Here is an 18,291-nt window from a genome sequence, read left to right as displayed (position 1 = left end):
CCAAGTAATGAAATGAGTCTTTCCTTTCTGAGGTGAGTTACCCTTACAGAAAAAAATAGACTGCCTCATTAGGTTCCTCCCTTAAAAACACATAAACTCTAAGGACAATATTGCTGGTCTATTGCATTTCATATTAACCTGCCTTTCCAGTCATCATTTGTAAGCATCCGTTCTGCTGCTTATGGGACATAAAGGGCAAAGAAAACAAATCTGTCTTTCAAGATTAAATGGATTGCCTCGTCCTCATTTATATACCCAGGCAAAAGGGGAGACAGTATGTAGGAAAAACCAATGCTATCACCACGCTCTGCATGAACCAGGAGTTTCTTGCATGCCTACATGGCAAAGGCCAAAATAGAAAGCAATTAGACTCAATTAGGAGTCTAAATTTAATTTTTAAAATCCTTTTGCTACTTTTGGGAAGGGTATTTCTTTGAAAATGCCGTACTCAATTCTAATGGAACAGTAATATTCCTACGTACCATATCCCAAATGGTTTGCATGAGTTTAGAGAAATCTGGGAAGGCTTATATGAACAGATGTAGAATAAAGTGAGCAGGACCAGTAGAACAATTTATACAAGAATAACAATACCATAAAGGCAAACAACTTTCAAAGCCTTGAGAACTCTGATCTGTGTGATAGCCTACGATAATTCAAGATGACCTATGCTATCCACCTCCATAGGTAAGAGATGGATTTAAGGTACAGAAGGAGTCACACATTTTGGGACAGGGATACTGTGGAAATGTGCTTTGTTTGATTATGTTAATTTGCTACAAGGCTTTACGTTATCTTTCTTTCTTCCTTTCTTTCTTTCAGGAGGCAATTCAGGTTAAGCAACTTGCACAGGGTCACACAGTTAGTAAGTGTCTAAGGCTGGATTTGAACTCTGGTCTTCCTGACTCCAGGGCCAGTGCTCTAACAACTGCACCACCTAGCTGACCCTTACATTATTTTTCTATAAGAGAAAAAATAAATTCTTTTCTACTGGAAAGTAAAATGAAAAAAAGAAAGAATAGTAACTGTTCTTAAAATAGTGCTATATTCATAGGAGACTTCTACAGGTATATGATTATGTGCATTACCTCACCATGAAGTTAGGTAATGAAAAGTGGTATTAAAATTTTGCCCAAATTAATTTACCAAATGTGCAAGATATATAGATCATCCAGAGGGAACTAAATATACAGTTATTAGCTTGGTGAAGGGATAAAAAAGAAATAATCCTTTTAAAATAAAAAAAAAATGTTACCAAAGAAGAATATTTTTCCAATGAAAAACTCTAGATGATACTAGAAATGAATCTCTCTTCTATATTGGTTATTATCCTGCTTGGCTGACCATTCCTTAGTCCTCTTTCCTGAATCATCATCCACATCACAACTTCTAACAATAGACACCCCTTAAGGCTCTGTCCTGGACTCACTTCTAGTCTATCTCCAACCCCCCCCCCTTTGTGGCCTCAATAGCTCCTCGGAGTTTAATTATTACCTCTTTTCTGAGGACGTTCAGATCTACATATCCATCACTAGTCACTGATGAGCTCTAATAATGTAACACTAAATACCTAATGAACACATCAAACTATAATGCCCCACAGACAGCTCAACCTCAAGAATTTCAAAGCTGAACACATTATCATCCCTACCACCACCAAAAAAAAACCTCACCCCTACTCTGAACTACCTTTTTCTACTGAGAATACCATCTCTTTTCATCCATGCAGGATTGTGACATCAGTGTCATTCTCAACTGCTAATCCTTATTGAGCTCACATTGTTAATCAATTCTTAGCCAAATCTAGCTCCAAAATATCTCCAATTGGTAGCAAATGTGACTTCACATCAAGCAAAAGTTAAAGTAGATTTGATTTAAAAGAAATAAACAATAAAACTACATTATGTTTAAAGGCACCATGGATTAATGTCAATATTTTATATGTATGCATCTAATAGCATAGCATCTAAATATTTAAAAGAAAAATTAATTTACATGAAGAATTTGGCACTAAAACAGGTGGAGGTATCAATGTAACTTTCTCAAACCCAGACAAATGTAACCAAAAGATTAACAAGAAAAGTTAAGAGCTTGAATAGAGTTACAGAAAAGTTGGATATGCTAAATCTCTGGTGATTAATGGAAACAGAAAGGAATAAACATTTGTCACAGTTGTATATGGCAGCTTTACAAAAATTAACAATAGGAAGGAAGGCTGAATGTTTTGCACATCTTTGTTACATCTTTTTATTAATGCTTATTATCTGATGATGCCAAAATAAACAGTGACTGCTATATAATGTTGCCTGTCAATGTGCAAAAGAAATGGCATTATTATTACAATGATTTGCTTTTGTATTCACCTTGTTGAAAACCTGGTGAAAATTAGTATATTACTGATACTTACTGCTACTATTACTGCTGGTGATTCTCACTAAACATCCATTGTTGGGAGTTTGGCTAACTTATTTAGTCAGTAGTGAACTACCCTCCGAATATTGATTAGACGTTGGCATTATTGCTCAACTGTGGAAACATGAGTATGGTTCTTGCCTGGCACATAGTAAACATATAAATGTTAATAGCTATCTTATACATATGTGTGTGCAGATATAAAATAACTGAAAAGAGAATGTGAAAACATAAACTAATAGAAAAGACCTTACAAGAGGTTCTCTCTCACAGATATGAAACCATATCTACCTCAGAATCATCTACTCATCTATAGCTCACGGAAATTAAGAAAGGGAACAGATCCAGTGGTACAGAATCTACCGAAGAAACAATATGGTAACCAGTGGTCACAGAAACATCCCAATTCTCCCAGCAAAGGTAACAAGATAAGGTAGTGTAGACTCTTGGCTCTAGGGCACTAGATCCCAAGGTCAGTGCAGTGTCAGCTCTAATTCCACTTTATTCAAGATATTAGTAGAATATTGTAAGAGCTCAACACTTGCACACTTTGACCACCAGCATGGTCTATGCAGAGGCATGTAGGAGGACAGAGTCAAGGAATGACAGGGAATAGCATAAGAACACTGTTCCCTCAACTTCTGAAATGGATCCTGAGAATATCTGACTTTGGGGATTGCCCAGAAATGGAAAACGTGGTGATGGCAGAAACTCAGGCAGGGAACAAGCGTGCTCTCACTGTATGAGTAGGGGGTTTCTAAGGAGTAGCTCACAAGGTCCAGCTTGTAATTCTAGATCACTCCAGAAACAATCTAGAAAAACTCCTTGCAATGGATGGCCTCAGAGACCATTTCAAGAAGCTGTTGACTGATAGCATCATCAGATAGTCCAACACTCCATATGTACTACCCATGGTAGTAATTCTGAGGAAGAATGGAACAATGAATATGTGGAGACCAGGGTTGTCAAACACATATTCATAGGCTGCATGAAGGACAACATTTCCAAGTACTGTCCAGACCAGATTAAAATGTAACTGGGGGATATTTAACAAAAATAAATATACAAAAGAAATATAGATAATGTTAACATGTGGCTTTCTAAGTCAATATGCAGTCCATAGTTATATTTATATATGGTTCAGTGGTCCCCATTTCCAATTAAGTTTGACACCACTACTATTGATTATTGGACTCTGAACCAGTATATCATGCCCAGACCTCAAGATGCCCGAGATTGTCTGGTAGGCAGCCAATGGTTCTCACTATTACATAGGGACTATCTTCAGATTACTATGACAGTGGAAGACAAGAAGACTGCTTCGATCTGCCCAGAAAGATTTCATTAGTTTGAGAGCCTACTGCAAGGCATTGGGGCAGGGGAGGGGGCTGGGAGGATGGGAGGTGGGAAAGGTGTACCTGACATTAGGATCTTGACCAGAGAATAGAGAAAGAAATTAGACATGAACCACCTGTAAATGTTGGCATACATTAAAGACATCACTATCTCTGGGGAAAGGTTGGAAAAACATGAGTAAACACTGATGAAAGGATTGAATTGGCTAAGAGACAGTGATCTAAAACTTCCAATACTCTAGTGCCTCTTATGTAGGGGCTCTGTTAAACAGGTGGGTAACATAGGATCTCAAGAAAGTGTAAGGACCAACCATGTGTTCTTTAAAATTTAAGGACTTTTCTAAAATTTGGTGATTATTGAAAATTTGTTAGAAGTTATGCCACTACTGCTAAACCATCAAATGTCCTCATTCAAACATGAATGACTGAAAAGGAACAGAATATGAAAGGGCAAGAAATGCAAAGTTGTCTTAAAACCAAAAAAGCACTTTGGAGACAAGTGGAGAGACTTGGCCATTTGCCTCATATATGCACCTGTGCTGATCTACAAAGATTAAAACAAACCCTTTGTCCTATATATAAACAAATGCCAGCTTGGAAGGTTTGGGAATCATCTTGCACCAAGAGAATGATGATTGCTAGGAACCAGCTAAATGTGCCTGAGAGATTTGATCACCAACAAGACCTATTACCCCACTGACATCCTTCATTTTGAAATGGGCAGTTACTGAGAAATTAAAAGACAAAAGTGTATACGGTGAAGTTGCAAGTACGGGCCAACAATAATCCACTGACATAGCCTGACCAATTCCCAGACTTGCAACAACCAGTTAGAAACGCTAGCCAACTATGAATTCCAGTACATATGGCCCAGGAAGACTAATGTGGTTCCTAGATCTCCTGTTCTGAAGGCCACAATGATACCAAAGTGAGGTTGATCATTAAGGAATAAAAGCCATACATAACAAGGAGGTAGATTATGAGCAGACACTAGATGCAGCTGAGAGTTTGCGACTTTTACTAAACTGCATGCCTGCAGCATACATGAATTACATGTTAAAGCCAACCCACCTTTGCTTCAATGAACCAACTTCAATTTTCTGTAGATGCCTGCACAGAGAGCTAATAAAGGACTGCAAGAAGTGATGCTAGCCAAGAAGTGAGGGGGAGATGAGAGAAGATGGCAGTCCTTTGAAGACACTTTCATGTTGAGGAAAGGTCAAAAGTTAAAGCTGTGAAAGTGGATACTATACCATATCATCACTAATCCCACACAGGGTACTAAGAAGCAAATGGCACTGTGCAGCCTATACTGCTCTGTGGCTAGGAAAGCTTTGCAGTCTGGTGCCTTGGGACATTCCCGGACCCTTCCTCACATTTTGATTGTCTGTCAGCTTCAATGTGCAGTAGCTTACCAGGAAGATCTCAACTCCCCAGAGTTGACACATATCTTAGGTTCATCTCCATCCAGTCTTCCTCCCCATTGCCTCCTCATTAGTTCTTTGCACAATCTCCCAAAAGAGGCCTTAAGCCCTAAATCAAACATTTCCTTTTTTTAAGTTTTTTTTTCCTTTCTTTTTTGGAGGGGGAGGGCAGGGCAATTGGGGTCAAGTTACTTGCCTAAGGCCACATGGCTAGTAAGTGAGGCTGGATTTGAACTCAGGTGCTCCTGACTCCAGGGTCGGTGCTCTATTTACTGCACCACCTAGCCACCCCTAAAGCAAACATTTCTAAGCTCCCATTTAGTGGTGCCATTTTATTTTGTGAACTGAAACACCACAGTAGGACAACTGCATGAATTTGGAATTTAATTTTGCATTCTTTATCATTAGTAGGAATTCAGCATGGAAGAAGGATACGCCTAGAACCTTTCCTACTACTGTATTAACTGGGATTCTCTTTAAAGGTGTCATTAAGGAGTGGCTAGGTGGCACAGTGAATAGAGCATGGCCCTGGAGTCAGGAGGACCTGGGTTTGGATCCGGCCTCGGACACTTAACACTTACTAGCCGTGTGACCTCGGGCAAGTCACTTAACCCCAACTGCCCTACAAAAAAGCAAAAAAATTAATAATAAAGGCGTCATTAAGCAATTTAAACTGCAGTATAGGAAAGAATCATTTTTGTGAAAGAAAAAAACGTATTTTTTTAAACAAGGAGTTTGAGATACTCAAAATCAAAAGTTTAATATAATTTCACTTTAAAAAAGAAAAAGGTAATAAATTCTGAAGGGAAAAAAAAGAAAAACGTCATTAGAAAAAAATTAATTCTCTCAATACTGACATGTAGGAGCCTAGGGTAGGGAAATAGGGGTTATGATAATTTGCATGAAATTAGAACAAATGAAAGTTTTATGAAAAATAATGATGCCATTGACATATTTCCACTCAGCTTGACAATATCAAAACAATATTGGTACTGCCCAAACTAATATGCTACCTAAAGATGTTTAGAAAGCCAGTCCTCATTTTCAGTCCGATAGAGATCTGTAAAAAAAATCTCCTACTTCAGAGAGATACATCTTATCTGGTCCTTCATCAAAGTTCTAGTTGCTGAGTGTTACGTGGAATATCAGCCAAATAAGTATAGGAGGAATAAGCCTTTAAGATATCAGGAAGGTGAGGTGTGATTTGACTTCCAACTTAGTTGATATAATCATAGGATTTACTGAAAGATGGTAAAAGTTTTAATGTAGTGATAAGATGTTAAGGCTATCTGGAAGATTCTGGTCACTCCTCTATAAAATGTAAAGATCTTTGATTTATGGAATTAAGGGGGACCACTTCAGTGGACCTTTACAGGGTTTTAAATAACTATGGCCCAGAGAGAGTTCTAGTCTATCAATTCCAGGGCTAGGACCACTTTGTAGAAGGGAACCCTTCATTGTTCTTAGAGGAAATTTCTCTCTGCACACCCTTACCCTAATTGGCCACTGTGTTTAGTACTTACTTGACTAAAGGGATACACCTCATTCAAAACTCTGGGAGTTCAAGACCCATTTGAGGGAGCAGAGACTCATACACCAAACAGACACAGACAAGCAAATATTCCACGGAGAAGGCAAATCTGAGAACCGAGACCACTGGCAGCATGGAAGACAGGTGACGACAGAGCAGAGCAGAACCCTTGAACCCAGTTGTGAAATAAGTCCAGCTGAGACACAGCACCCACTGGAGTCTTCTGAGAACTCTACAGAAAGTGAAAGAACTTCCAAGTTCTACAGCACCAGGAATTTGGAGTTACTTTTACTCTACCTGTATTCTACGCATCTATCATAACTACTATACTCTAAAGTCTGAGTCTACTCTTCCTACAAATGTTGCATGTATCTCAAAGAGAAAGCTACTCATTTTTACAGGAAGAATATTTTGTAGCTACTGTTTGTTATAGTAAATTTAAATGCTGCAAACTAATTGTGGCTATGGGCTGACTCTTAATGAGAAGCACACTGGTGGGGGCTCATGTACCAGTAATCACCTAGAGAATTATACCCCTAAAAGCTACCAGCACCATCAAACCTGCAAGTAAGAGGTGAGGAACAGTATTGAGGAGATCTTACAAAGACAGAAAAAAAGATTCAACATATAAATCTTAGGAATCCAGTTGACTTGATATTAAACTCTTCAAAACACAATGGTTTAAAGAACAGAATCAGCTTAGGTGGCAATCATCTTTAATTGCTTACCAGAGACTATGACAATATTCCAAGTGGCTGTTCAATTTTAACAGGGTGTCATTCTCATGATTAGGAAAGATACTTTGTTAATTCTTAATAAAACAAGAAATGGCCAAGGACAATTGCTTACTACTGCAAAAGCCACTGTGGGTTCACCCTGCCTCAAAAATCACTAAATCATATAAGGACTGGAATTCAAAAGAAATATAAATACAGGGGTGGCCAGGTGGTTCAGCGAGTAAGAGCACCGGCTCCAGTGTCAGGATGACCTGGGGATCAAATCTGGGCTCCGATACTCAGCACCACACCCAGAAATAACTGGCCATGTAACCTTGAGCAAGTTACTTAACCCTGATTGCTTTAAAAAAAAAAAGAAAAAAGAAAAAAAAAGACATATAAATACTTTGTACAAACGTCCCCATACGATGTAGTGAGAAATGGACCACTGCCTGGAAAGACTCTCAAACCCGAGAAAAATCAAATCAAAAACACTGATGATTCAGACAGTATTTTAGATATAAAGTGGCTATCTTACCTTCTCAAAGTCACACTGAGGGTTTTTGCAAACAACAGGCCTGCAGATGACAATGTCACCATGGCAACGACAATCCTGGCATGAATCAGGCTTCCAAACAGTATCATCCTGCAAAGAAACATAAGTCTGAATTAAAAACCAATCATTCAGAGTACGGGTGCAGCAGTATCACAGGAGGGGCTAACTAAATTAAAAGGCAAAAAAAATAACAATAAATCATAAGCACTTGTGCTATTTGCTCAGCAGTGATTAACTCCCCACCAAGTCAATAAAATCAGCAATCCATCTCAGGAAAGTTAGATCTTACAAAGAGAAAAAAAGATCAGCAAAATTGATCAATACCAGTCTGATAATGTGGACAACACACTATACCATGCACTTCCCACCTCTACAAAAGGAGGAGGGCAGGAGGTGTATGACTTTTAAGTGAGAAAGAGATGAGAGCGATTCTAAGAATCAAAATTATTCGTATTCTTTTCAAATGTCACAGAATTGGAATATGATCAATGACATGCACAGGCACCAATTTTTTGCATTATCAAATCAACAGTGTCCTTGAGACACTAAAAAAACTCAAGCAAAGGAAACATGATGTCCTAAAAATTGGTTTTCTACATACAACCCCTTTCTATTTGTATCTCTCACTGTGTGGCACATATGCCTGCATCGGGGCTCTTAACCCGAGATCCACAAACACACTTATCTTGTTAAATATTTTTAAAACTTTCACTATAACTGGTTTCTTCTCTAACTCTACAACTTTAAAAACATTATTACTAGTTGGATCATTTGGCAATAGCCTGCAACTCCTATTACCAGTAAGGATGAGGCTGGTGGATTACTTGAACTTGGTCAAGCTGATCAGGTGTCCACAGTAAGCCCCAAGAGCAGGAGGTCACCAGGCTGCCTATAAAGGAACAAGCTTGTCCACATCAGAAACAGAGCAGATCAAAGCTTCCACATACTAACCTACAGTGGGATGGGACCAATATGACACTTCCAGCCTGGGTAATATAGGGGGAAACAGTCTCCAAAAAAAAAAATCTGGAAAGGGAACCATAGATTTCTACCAGACTGTCAAAGGGGTCCAAGGAACATAAATGTTTAAGAACCTTTGCTCTATACTGATCTGATTCATCAGCTGCTATCTACTTTTGCTGTGTCTTTGCACACCAGAGTTTTGGACTTAGAGTCAGTAAGTCCTCAGTTCAAACCCAGCCACAGACAATTACTACCTGAGTGACCTTGGGCAAGTCACTTGAGCTCTGTGCCTTGGTTTCCTCATCCGTAAAAGTAGGCTATTTAATAGTACCTATCTCCCAGAGTTGTTGTAAGGATAAAAATGAGATATCTGTAAGTGATTTACAAACCTTAATGCATTACAGAAATGCTAATTGTTATTGGTTGTTGGTGTTGTTAAATCACTATGATGAAAAAGGCAAAAACAAGGTTTAATCCTTAACCATTGTACCAAGTCCACCTTGGAATAGAACATTTCCTGCTAATTTAGTTCTAGCCAAGCCCTGGTTTCTTGATAAAGATCCAACCAAAGATGAAAGCACAAGATGAAGCAAATAGGGTCAGGAGGACCCAGGAGTTCTCTAGTATCCAAAGGACAGAAGGCCAGCAATCATCTCAACACATATATACAGCTCCCTCCTCTGCTCAGTTCAGGGTTCAATGTCAGCCCAGTTAGTCCAAAAGCAAAAGAAGAAATTTCTTTTCCTACAGGCTAGGAGCTTTGGGGGCCCATATCTTTTTTTCCTCCACACAAGTCAATAAAAAGAAATATCTAGAGCTCAAATAATCTTTAATGTATAACTAATAAATTGCATAGACTATCTCTTTATAATTAGTTCTGCCTCCCCCACTTTTTACCATCTCCCATTCTAAGTAGTGTATTCCCCTTTCTCATTCTCAAATAGTAAAACCTTCAAAAATAGCAACAGCATGTCTCAGAACAAGGCGACAGCAGCACCTGAACCATGCCGTCAGGTAGTATTAAAGGTCTGACATGGAAGTGGGGGAGGAATAGGGATAGATTTGCCACAGCAGTACTCTGTCCAACACAGAGGATATCACTAGGCCTTGATACAAGAGGTGGCCCATCTTAGGCACAGACTAGTTTGCAAGATCACGGACAAGTAACTTGGCCTCTATGGGCCCATTTCTTTGTTTATAAAATGAAGGGCTGAATTAATTTTCTTCCCAGGTCCCTTCTACCTCTAAATCCATGATCTTATCATTTATCATATCCTCTTATGCCAAGAAAAGAAAACTGGTGATTGAAAAGAAATTTAGGGTTATCTACAAAAATAAAAAAAAATAGATTAACAGAACACCAAATGAAGACTTTTAATAGAGGTCTCCAAAAAAGAAATTGAATAAGTTGTAAAAGAAACACCAAAGGGGAAAAAATGTCTTGGTCCAAATGGTTTTACAGGAGAATTCAATGAAACCTTTAAAGAACAATTACTACCTTTGCTATCCAAATTTCCCTCTACTCCCTTGATGAAACAAATATAGTCTTAAGACCTAAACAGAGAAGGCTAAAGAAAAGAAATTTATAGATCAATGTGTCTTGATTCAAAACTTTTTAATATAATCTGGACAAGAAAGGATATGGCAATTTATTCAAAAAATAATTCAGTTAAAGACAGATGTATACCAGAGATTCAAGGATAGTCTAAAATTAGGGAAGAATGAATATATTTAATCATACAAAAAAAATATAATCCCAAACCACATGATTACAACAATAGATATGAAAAAAAACCTTTGTCAAAGCACTCATTTTTGCTTTAAAAAATATGAAATATTGGTATAGAAGGAATTATTTTGAGTATGATTTTTAAAAGCATCAAAAAAGGAAGGAAGAGAAGAAAGAGAAAGAAAGGGTAAAATCCTGTGATCAGGTACAGAGGGAAGGGGAAGAGAAGAAGGGCAACAGAATAGAAAGAGAAATCTCAACTGTTTGGTAAATTCCTCTTTCACCATCTTCTTTGTAAAGAGTGGTTGGGAGGAAAAGGCACAAGAAAACAAGTACTATGAATGTGAATGAGACTCACTCCTAAAGCAGAAGAAACACTAGAATGGATAAGAAAGCAAAATCCAACAATATGTTGTTTATAAGAAACACACTTCAAACATAAAGATTCACAAAGTTTAAATAAAGAGCTGGACCATAATTGGTTATGCTTCTGCTGAACTCAGGCAGCTAGAGCAATCATTACATCAGATAATACTACAGTTAAAAAACATGATAAAAAGAGATAAGCATAAAGGCTCCATATATAACAAATCAATATTAATACTTAAAATATATTCATTGATTGGCACAGCATCTAAATGCTTAGAGGAAAAACTAATCAAATTGAAAAGAGAAACTGGCAGTAAAACTATAATACTCTGACCTTTTAAAACCTAGACAAGTGCAACAAAAAAACAAAAGAAAGTAAACAGGAAAGAAGTTGAAGACCTATCTAGAACCTTAGATAAATTAAGAGATGATGACTCTCTCATGATTTGTGAATGGGAACAAAAAGGAGTTTACATATTTATCAGCAATATATAGCACCTTTATAAAAATGACCATGTATTAGGGAATAAAAACTTCATAGAAAACTCAGAAAAGCAGAAACAATAAACATATCTTTAACTAACTGAAATCATCTTCAATAAAGTGTATTTAAAGAAAAGGTTAAGATTAGTGACTAAATAATTTAATCCTGAATAGTTGTTAGTTCAAAGGAGTAATAATAGAAAACTTCATCAAAGAAAATTACAACAATGGAACAACATACAAAGCCTTTCAAAATTCAGCTAAAGCAGTCCTTAGAAAATTTATATCTCACAATGATTTTATTAACAAAAAAAGAAAAATAACAAATGAGTTGGGCATAAAATTTTAAAAATACAAAGAAGTAAAAAAAAAGTGTAATACCAGTAAAACACCAAAGAAAAACTTGAGAAAATTAAGGAAGACCATAAAAAAATAAAGAGCCCCCCCAAAAACCCACACCAACATGATTTTTTAAAATAGCTATTCCAATTTGTAAGAGGGGATATAGGGGTATATTGTTTTGCTCCCACAAAAGTTATTGGAATTTAATCAATAGCTGTGGGAAAGCTCTCACTTATCTTATTTTACTGAAACCCTGGCCTTCCTAGAATATGACAATGGTCAGAGGGAACTAGAAAGGTGGGGGTTTGGCACACAGCTGACCTTAGAAAAGGTCAGGTCTGTCAGGTCTCTAGTATCCTCACTACCAAGCCTATGTAATCTGCATATGATCTGCATAAATACACAACACACACACACAGAGGGAATGTAGGGAAATACAATGGGAAATCTGAGGAATTTGACTAACCCTAATTCTACCCCGTGTTTCCCCGATAATAAGACACTGTCTTAATTTTTTTGGGCAGAAAAACACCAGAGGGCTTATTTTCAGGGGAGGGCTTATTTTAATGAACATTGACAGCAATTTTAATAAACAGGTAAATGTGAACAAAAAAATGTACCTTTATTCGATAAGCAAATCACTGGGGAAGAACAGGATGACGCGCTCACTGCTGCAGCTCTGATTGGATGCAGCTCTGAGCGCAGCGTGTGTTTCACGGGGGGGGGAAGGGAACGGTGCATACAGAGGGTACCGTAATGTAGCGTGTAGTGCACAGGATCACCTTCACTAAAGTAGCAATCTCAATAGGGCTTATTTTAGGGGGATGGGTTATTTTAGAGGAATCTTACACAGTAATGGGAGGGCTTATTTTCGGGATAGGTCTTATTATTGGGGAAACACAGTACCAGGAAGGACAAAACTATAGAACCTCACTCCTGCTTTTGTATCAGTGTGGCTGTGTCATCGGTGAGCACCACACTCGCTTCCTTGCCAGAAACATAATGAACACCTTCCTCTGGACACTCTGTTTCTGAGTTCTTTCAGTGAGAAGGGGTTTGCCATTTTAAGGCATACAACATGTGGATCTTCCTAAGGGCCCCCAAGGGAAGCAGTGGGCAACAGAAGCTTATCCCACATTAACTCCCTGACCCTACCGGGAAGTCCTGTGATCCACATGGATCTTCCTAAGGGCCCCCAGGGGGTATGGATGTGGAAGCTCATCCAGGCTACCTCCCTGACACTGCCTGGGAAGTCCTGTGATCCCCGAGAGTGTGTTTCTCACAATTTAAGAAAAATATGGTATATCAAATTTTTACATCAAATATTAAAAAGGAAATTCACAATCATTAAAGAGGAAATAAAGAAAACTATCAGAAATTATTTTACCCAATTATATGAAAAAACTGTATCTTATATGAAATAGATAAGTGTTTATAAGAATATAAAATACCTAATAGAAAAATGAGATTACTTAAATAAACCAATATCTGAAAAAATAAATTATACAAGCCCTAAATGAACTTCCAAAGAAAAAATCTTCAAGTCAGATAGGTTTACAAGTGAATTCTATCAAACATTAGAAAAAAAAATAATTCAGTTTAATATGAACTGTTTGCAAAAAAAAAAAAAAGGAAAAAATCCTTCTACAGTTATATGGTGATCCAAACAGTCTTGATACCTAAAAGGGAAAGAAATGAAGCAACAAAAGAAAACTATAGATCGATGTAACCGATGTGAATGAGTACAAAATATTAAATTGAATATTAGCAAAGAGAATGCAACAACCTATTAAAAAGGTTATATACTATGAGCAGACTGAAAAAAATCCTGCTATAAAAGATTGGCTCAATCTAAAGAAACGTATAACTATGAGAGCCTATTAATAGCAAAAATAATGTAAACCATATGATTTTACATGTCTTTGTGTGTGTGTCAGAAAAGCTTCTGCCAAAATCCAATACCCATTGCTATTTAAAACACTAGAAAACAGAAATAGACCCTTCTTAATATAGTTATTTGTCCACATAAAATCAAAAGTCAACATTATCCATAATAGAGAAATGTTAGAATCCTTTCTAACAAGATCAGCAAGAATGTACCATAACATTGTTATTTAACATAAGGCTAGAAATACTAGTTTCAACCCTAAGACAAGAAAAAGAAGGAATAAACATAAGCGAAGAAGGAAGGAAACTATCACTTAAAGCTGATAGCCTGATGACTATCTAGAGAACTGAAAAAGTCAGATAAAAAATTAATTGGAAAGTTAACGAATTCAGTAAAGCTGCAGGATAAAGATAAATATACATAAATTTTTCTACATACTGCCAGAAAAGAGATGAAAAGAGAAGTTTTATTAAAAAGAACTATGGGATATATTTAGGACTATCTAGCCAGACACACACAGGCACCGACTACAAAACGTTCTTTAGAGAAATAAAGACAGACTTTCAATAACTGGAGAAATAGTCATTGTTTATGAATAGGTCTAGCCAACATAATAAAAATGACAAAAGCACCTAAATTAATTTGCTTATAATAACAAAATTCATCTGGAGGAACAAAAAGTTCAGGAATCTCAAAGGAAATAATGGAGGGGAGTGAGAAGGAAGTGAGTCTAGAGCTCAAACAATACTACAAAGCAATTATCTTCAAAATTAACTGGTACTAGATAAAAATTTAAAAACAAAAACTGATTAGTGTAACATATTAGGTATACCAAATAAGAAATATATTTAAAAAGTAGAATAGCGCTCAATAAACCTAAAGGCCCCAGTTACTGTGGTAAGGACTCCCTACCAAACCCTGCTGGGAAAAGTGGAAAACTATCTGGTAGAAATTATGTTCATACCAAAAACTTGAACCATATACCAGGATAAACTCCAAATGGATACATGACATATAGCCAATATGGGAAGTTGTTTTGACTATTTGTATTTGCAAAAGTTTCATTTTCCTTTTTTTTCCTCCAATGGGGAAGAAGGAGAAAAAAATAAATGCTTAATAACTAAAAAAAAAATCTAATTGTAAAAGAAAATAAAAATGCTCCAAATAACTAACTAATAGAGAAATACAAATTAAAGTAATTCTGAAGGACCATCTCACACCCATAAGATTTTCTTTTATATATATATATATTTTTTTTTTGTTTTTTGGAGAGGGGAGGGCAGAGCAATTGGGGTTAGGTGATTTGCCCAAGGTCACATGGCTAATAAGTGGGAAGTGTCTGGGGCTGGATTTGAACTCAGATCCTCCTGACTCCAGGGCCAGCGCTCTATTCACTGTGCCACCTAGCCGCCCCCCCCCCATCAGATTTTCAAAGATGATAAACAAGAAAAATAACAATTGTTGAAAGGATTTGGGGAAAATTGGTACCATACTGCAAGTATTAGGAGAAGCTGTCAATTGGTCCAGCCATTCTGGAGAGTAATATGTAACTACTGCTGCAAAGTTATTAAATTCTACATTCACTTTAACCTAGTGATACCATTACCAAGTAAGATCTTACAAAGAGATCAAAGAAAGAGATCTTAGAAAGAGATCAAAGAAAGATCTTAGAAATGAGGTCAAAGAATGAAGAAAAAGACTCATAAGTACAAAAATATTTATAATTCTTTTTGTAGCATAAGAAACTGTGAATTAAGGGGGTGCACATAAGTAAGGAAAAACTGAACAAATTATGGCATATAAATGTAATGGAATATTATTGCGCCATAATTTTAAAAAGAATGGTTTCTGAGAAACCAAGCAAGACTTTGTGAACTGACACAGGGTTAAGTGAACAGAACCAGGAAAATAATTTATGTAAAAACAACAATGTAGCAAAGGCTTGAACTCTGATCAGTGCAAACCCCAGCAATAATTCCACAGGATGGAGCATGCTACCCACCTCTTGAAAGAAAGGTGATGGGACTCCAATTGCAGACTGAGACATAAATTTTCAAATGTGGACAATGTGGGGATTTGTTTTGCTTGACTGAGAACACAGCAGAGATTTACGATTTCGTGTGCCGTCCTCTCTGGTACATAGAAGTGACTGACCATTTTACTTGGCTTTGGTCAATTCAGAATTTTAAAAAGAGAGAAAAGATGTGCAAAAGAAAAAAGGAAGGAGACATGACGATGAAGACAATTTTGGTTATTATATTAAATTTAATACATACTTTTTAAAACTATATAACATATGTTCACCCTTTATATAAAATTTTTTTCTATTTTTTATGTCATCAAATGATCATGTTGGTTCAGGTCATTATAAAAATGTAAAGAAATTAAAGAAAATAAGATCAATATAAATGGTCAAAGGATATGAACAGGCAGTTTTCAGGGAAAGAAATTAAAGCTGTCTATAAGCACATGAAGAAATGCTCTAATTCACTACTCATTAGAGAAATGCAAATCAAAACAACTCTGAGGTACCACATCTCACCAGTCAGATTGGCTAAGATGACAAAACAGGAAAATGACAAATGCTGGAGAGGATGTGGGCAAACTGGAACACTAATGCATTGTTGGTGGAGTTGTGAACTGATCCAGCCTTTCTGGAGAGCAATCTGGAATTATGCCCAAAGGGCTATAAATACTTTCATACCCTTTGATCCAGCAATACCACTCCTAGGGTTATATCCCAAAGAGATCATAGAAATGGGAGAAAGACCCATATGTACAAAAATGTTTATAGCAGCTCTTTTTGTTGTGGCAAAGTATTGGAAACTAAGGGGGTGCCCATCAATTGGGGAATGGCTGAACAAGTTGTGGTATATGCATGTTATGGAATACTATTGTGCTATAAGAAACGAGGAGCAGGCAGTCTTCATATTTACCTGGAGAGGCTTATAAGAACTGATGCTGAGTGAGAAGAGTAGAACCAGGAGGAATTTGTACACAATTACAGACACAACGTATGTGTGATGACCAACTTTGATAGACTGGACTCTTCTCAGCAATGCAGGGATATAAGTCAATCCCAAAAGACGCATGATGGAGAGAAAAATGTGCATCCAGAGAAAGAACTAGAAAGAACTAAGTTTATATCCAGGTGGAAGCAAAATACCTGATTTTTTCATTCTTTTATTTGGTTTTATGTCCTCTTTACCATTTTTCATTCCAGCTGGTACAATCCGTCCTTATAACCTGACCAATGTATAATGTGAAAGTATTTACAGATCCTATACTTGACTATAAGCCGCCATGGAGGGGAGGGGAGGGAAGGGAGGGGGACAAAATGTGAAATTCAAGGAATTGTGGAATTGAATCCTGTAAACTAAAAGGAAACAAACAAATTAATAAATTAAAAAAAAAATTAGACAATCCCTGTCCTCCAGGAGCTTATATTCTAATGGAGGGAGGCAATGTATGAAGGGGAGTGGTGACTAGGGAAAGGAATTAGTGTCTGGAGAGTCACAGGATGGTCAGGGTAGTCATTAGGCAGTCAATTTTTATACCTTTTACAATACCATCGACAGCATTGATTTGATTTCTGTTTCCAGAACAAGAGATAGAAAGTATATTGGACGGGGGCTAGAGGTCTGTGGCCTGTGGCATGGCAAATGGTACAAAATGCCTATGTAGGCTCAGGTTTCTTGTGTATGGCTGGATAGTGATGAAGCAGTCTGGGACCAGCTAGATAAAACAAGTTAGGTGAACTTTTACCTACTTACCATTCAGGTCAATTCAGGTAATTCAATTAAGATAATTTTCTTTTTGAAATCATCCAGCCATTCTTCTTCTTAATTTTTTTTATTTCATTCCATTCAACAAATAATTATTAAGCACCTAATATGTGTCAGGCAATGTGTTAAGTACTGGGGATACAAAGACAGACTGCACAATTCCTGACCTCAAGGAGTTTACATGCTAATCTCTGCATATCAGTTTCCTCATCTGTAATATGGAGGAAAAAAGGTAGAATTCATTAATATGTGTAAAGTTTTTTGCAAATCTTAAGATGATATATAAATATTGTTATAATTATTATCTATATTAGATATCATTATATACTTACGTTATATAAAGTCATGCCATGATATATATTATATTGTATTGTATCATATCACACTTTATTATATTACCAGTATTATAGTGTATAATATTGTATTATGTTGTGTTATATATTATATGCTGTGTTGTGTTGTTTTGTTACTTTATATCATGTTATATTATATATATCAAATGTCATGTGGTATATCACATAACATTGAATCATATCTTGCCACACCATGCTATGTCAAATCATATACCATATCATATCATGTTATATTATTGCTGTTGTTAACAATGAATGAATGCAACTACATGCACTTTTGTAAACATAGTAAAGGTAACTGGTATGACAAAAAAAAAAAAGAAAATAAGATCAATAGGGGTGGCTAGGTGGCGCAGTGAATAGAGCACTGGTCCTGAAGTCAGGA

General features: G+C 36.7%; 1 protein-coding gene across 1 annotated transcript in view; it reads right to left on the bottom strand.

The window, feature by feature from the left end:
• Positions 1 to 18,291, bottom strand: part of FRAS1 (Fraser extracellular matrix complex subunit 1) — a 485,111-nt gene that overhangs the window by 345,891 nt on the left and 120,929 nt on the right. The window contains exon 3 of the mRNA XM_069092754.1: positions 7,977 to 8,084. Coding sequence (XP_068948855.1) covers positions 7,977 to 8,084 — 108 coding nt within the window. The remainder of the gene's footprint in view (positions 1 to 7,976; positions 8,085 to 18,291) is intronic.

This window comes from Petaurus breviceps, unplaced genomic scaffold (assembly GCF_028583685.1).
Source record: "Petaurus breviceps papuanus isolate PSGF00001 unplaced genomic scaffold, PetGlider_PUasm1.0 126, whole genome shotgun sequence".
Lineage (NCBI taxonomy): Eukaryota > Metazoa > Chordata > Mammalia > Diprotodontia > Petauridae > Petaurus > Petaurus breviceps.
This window is presented reverse-complemented; position numbering and strand designations above follow the sequence as displayed.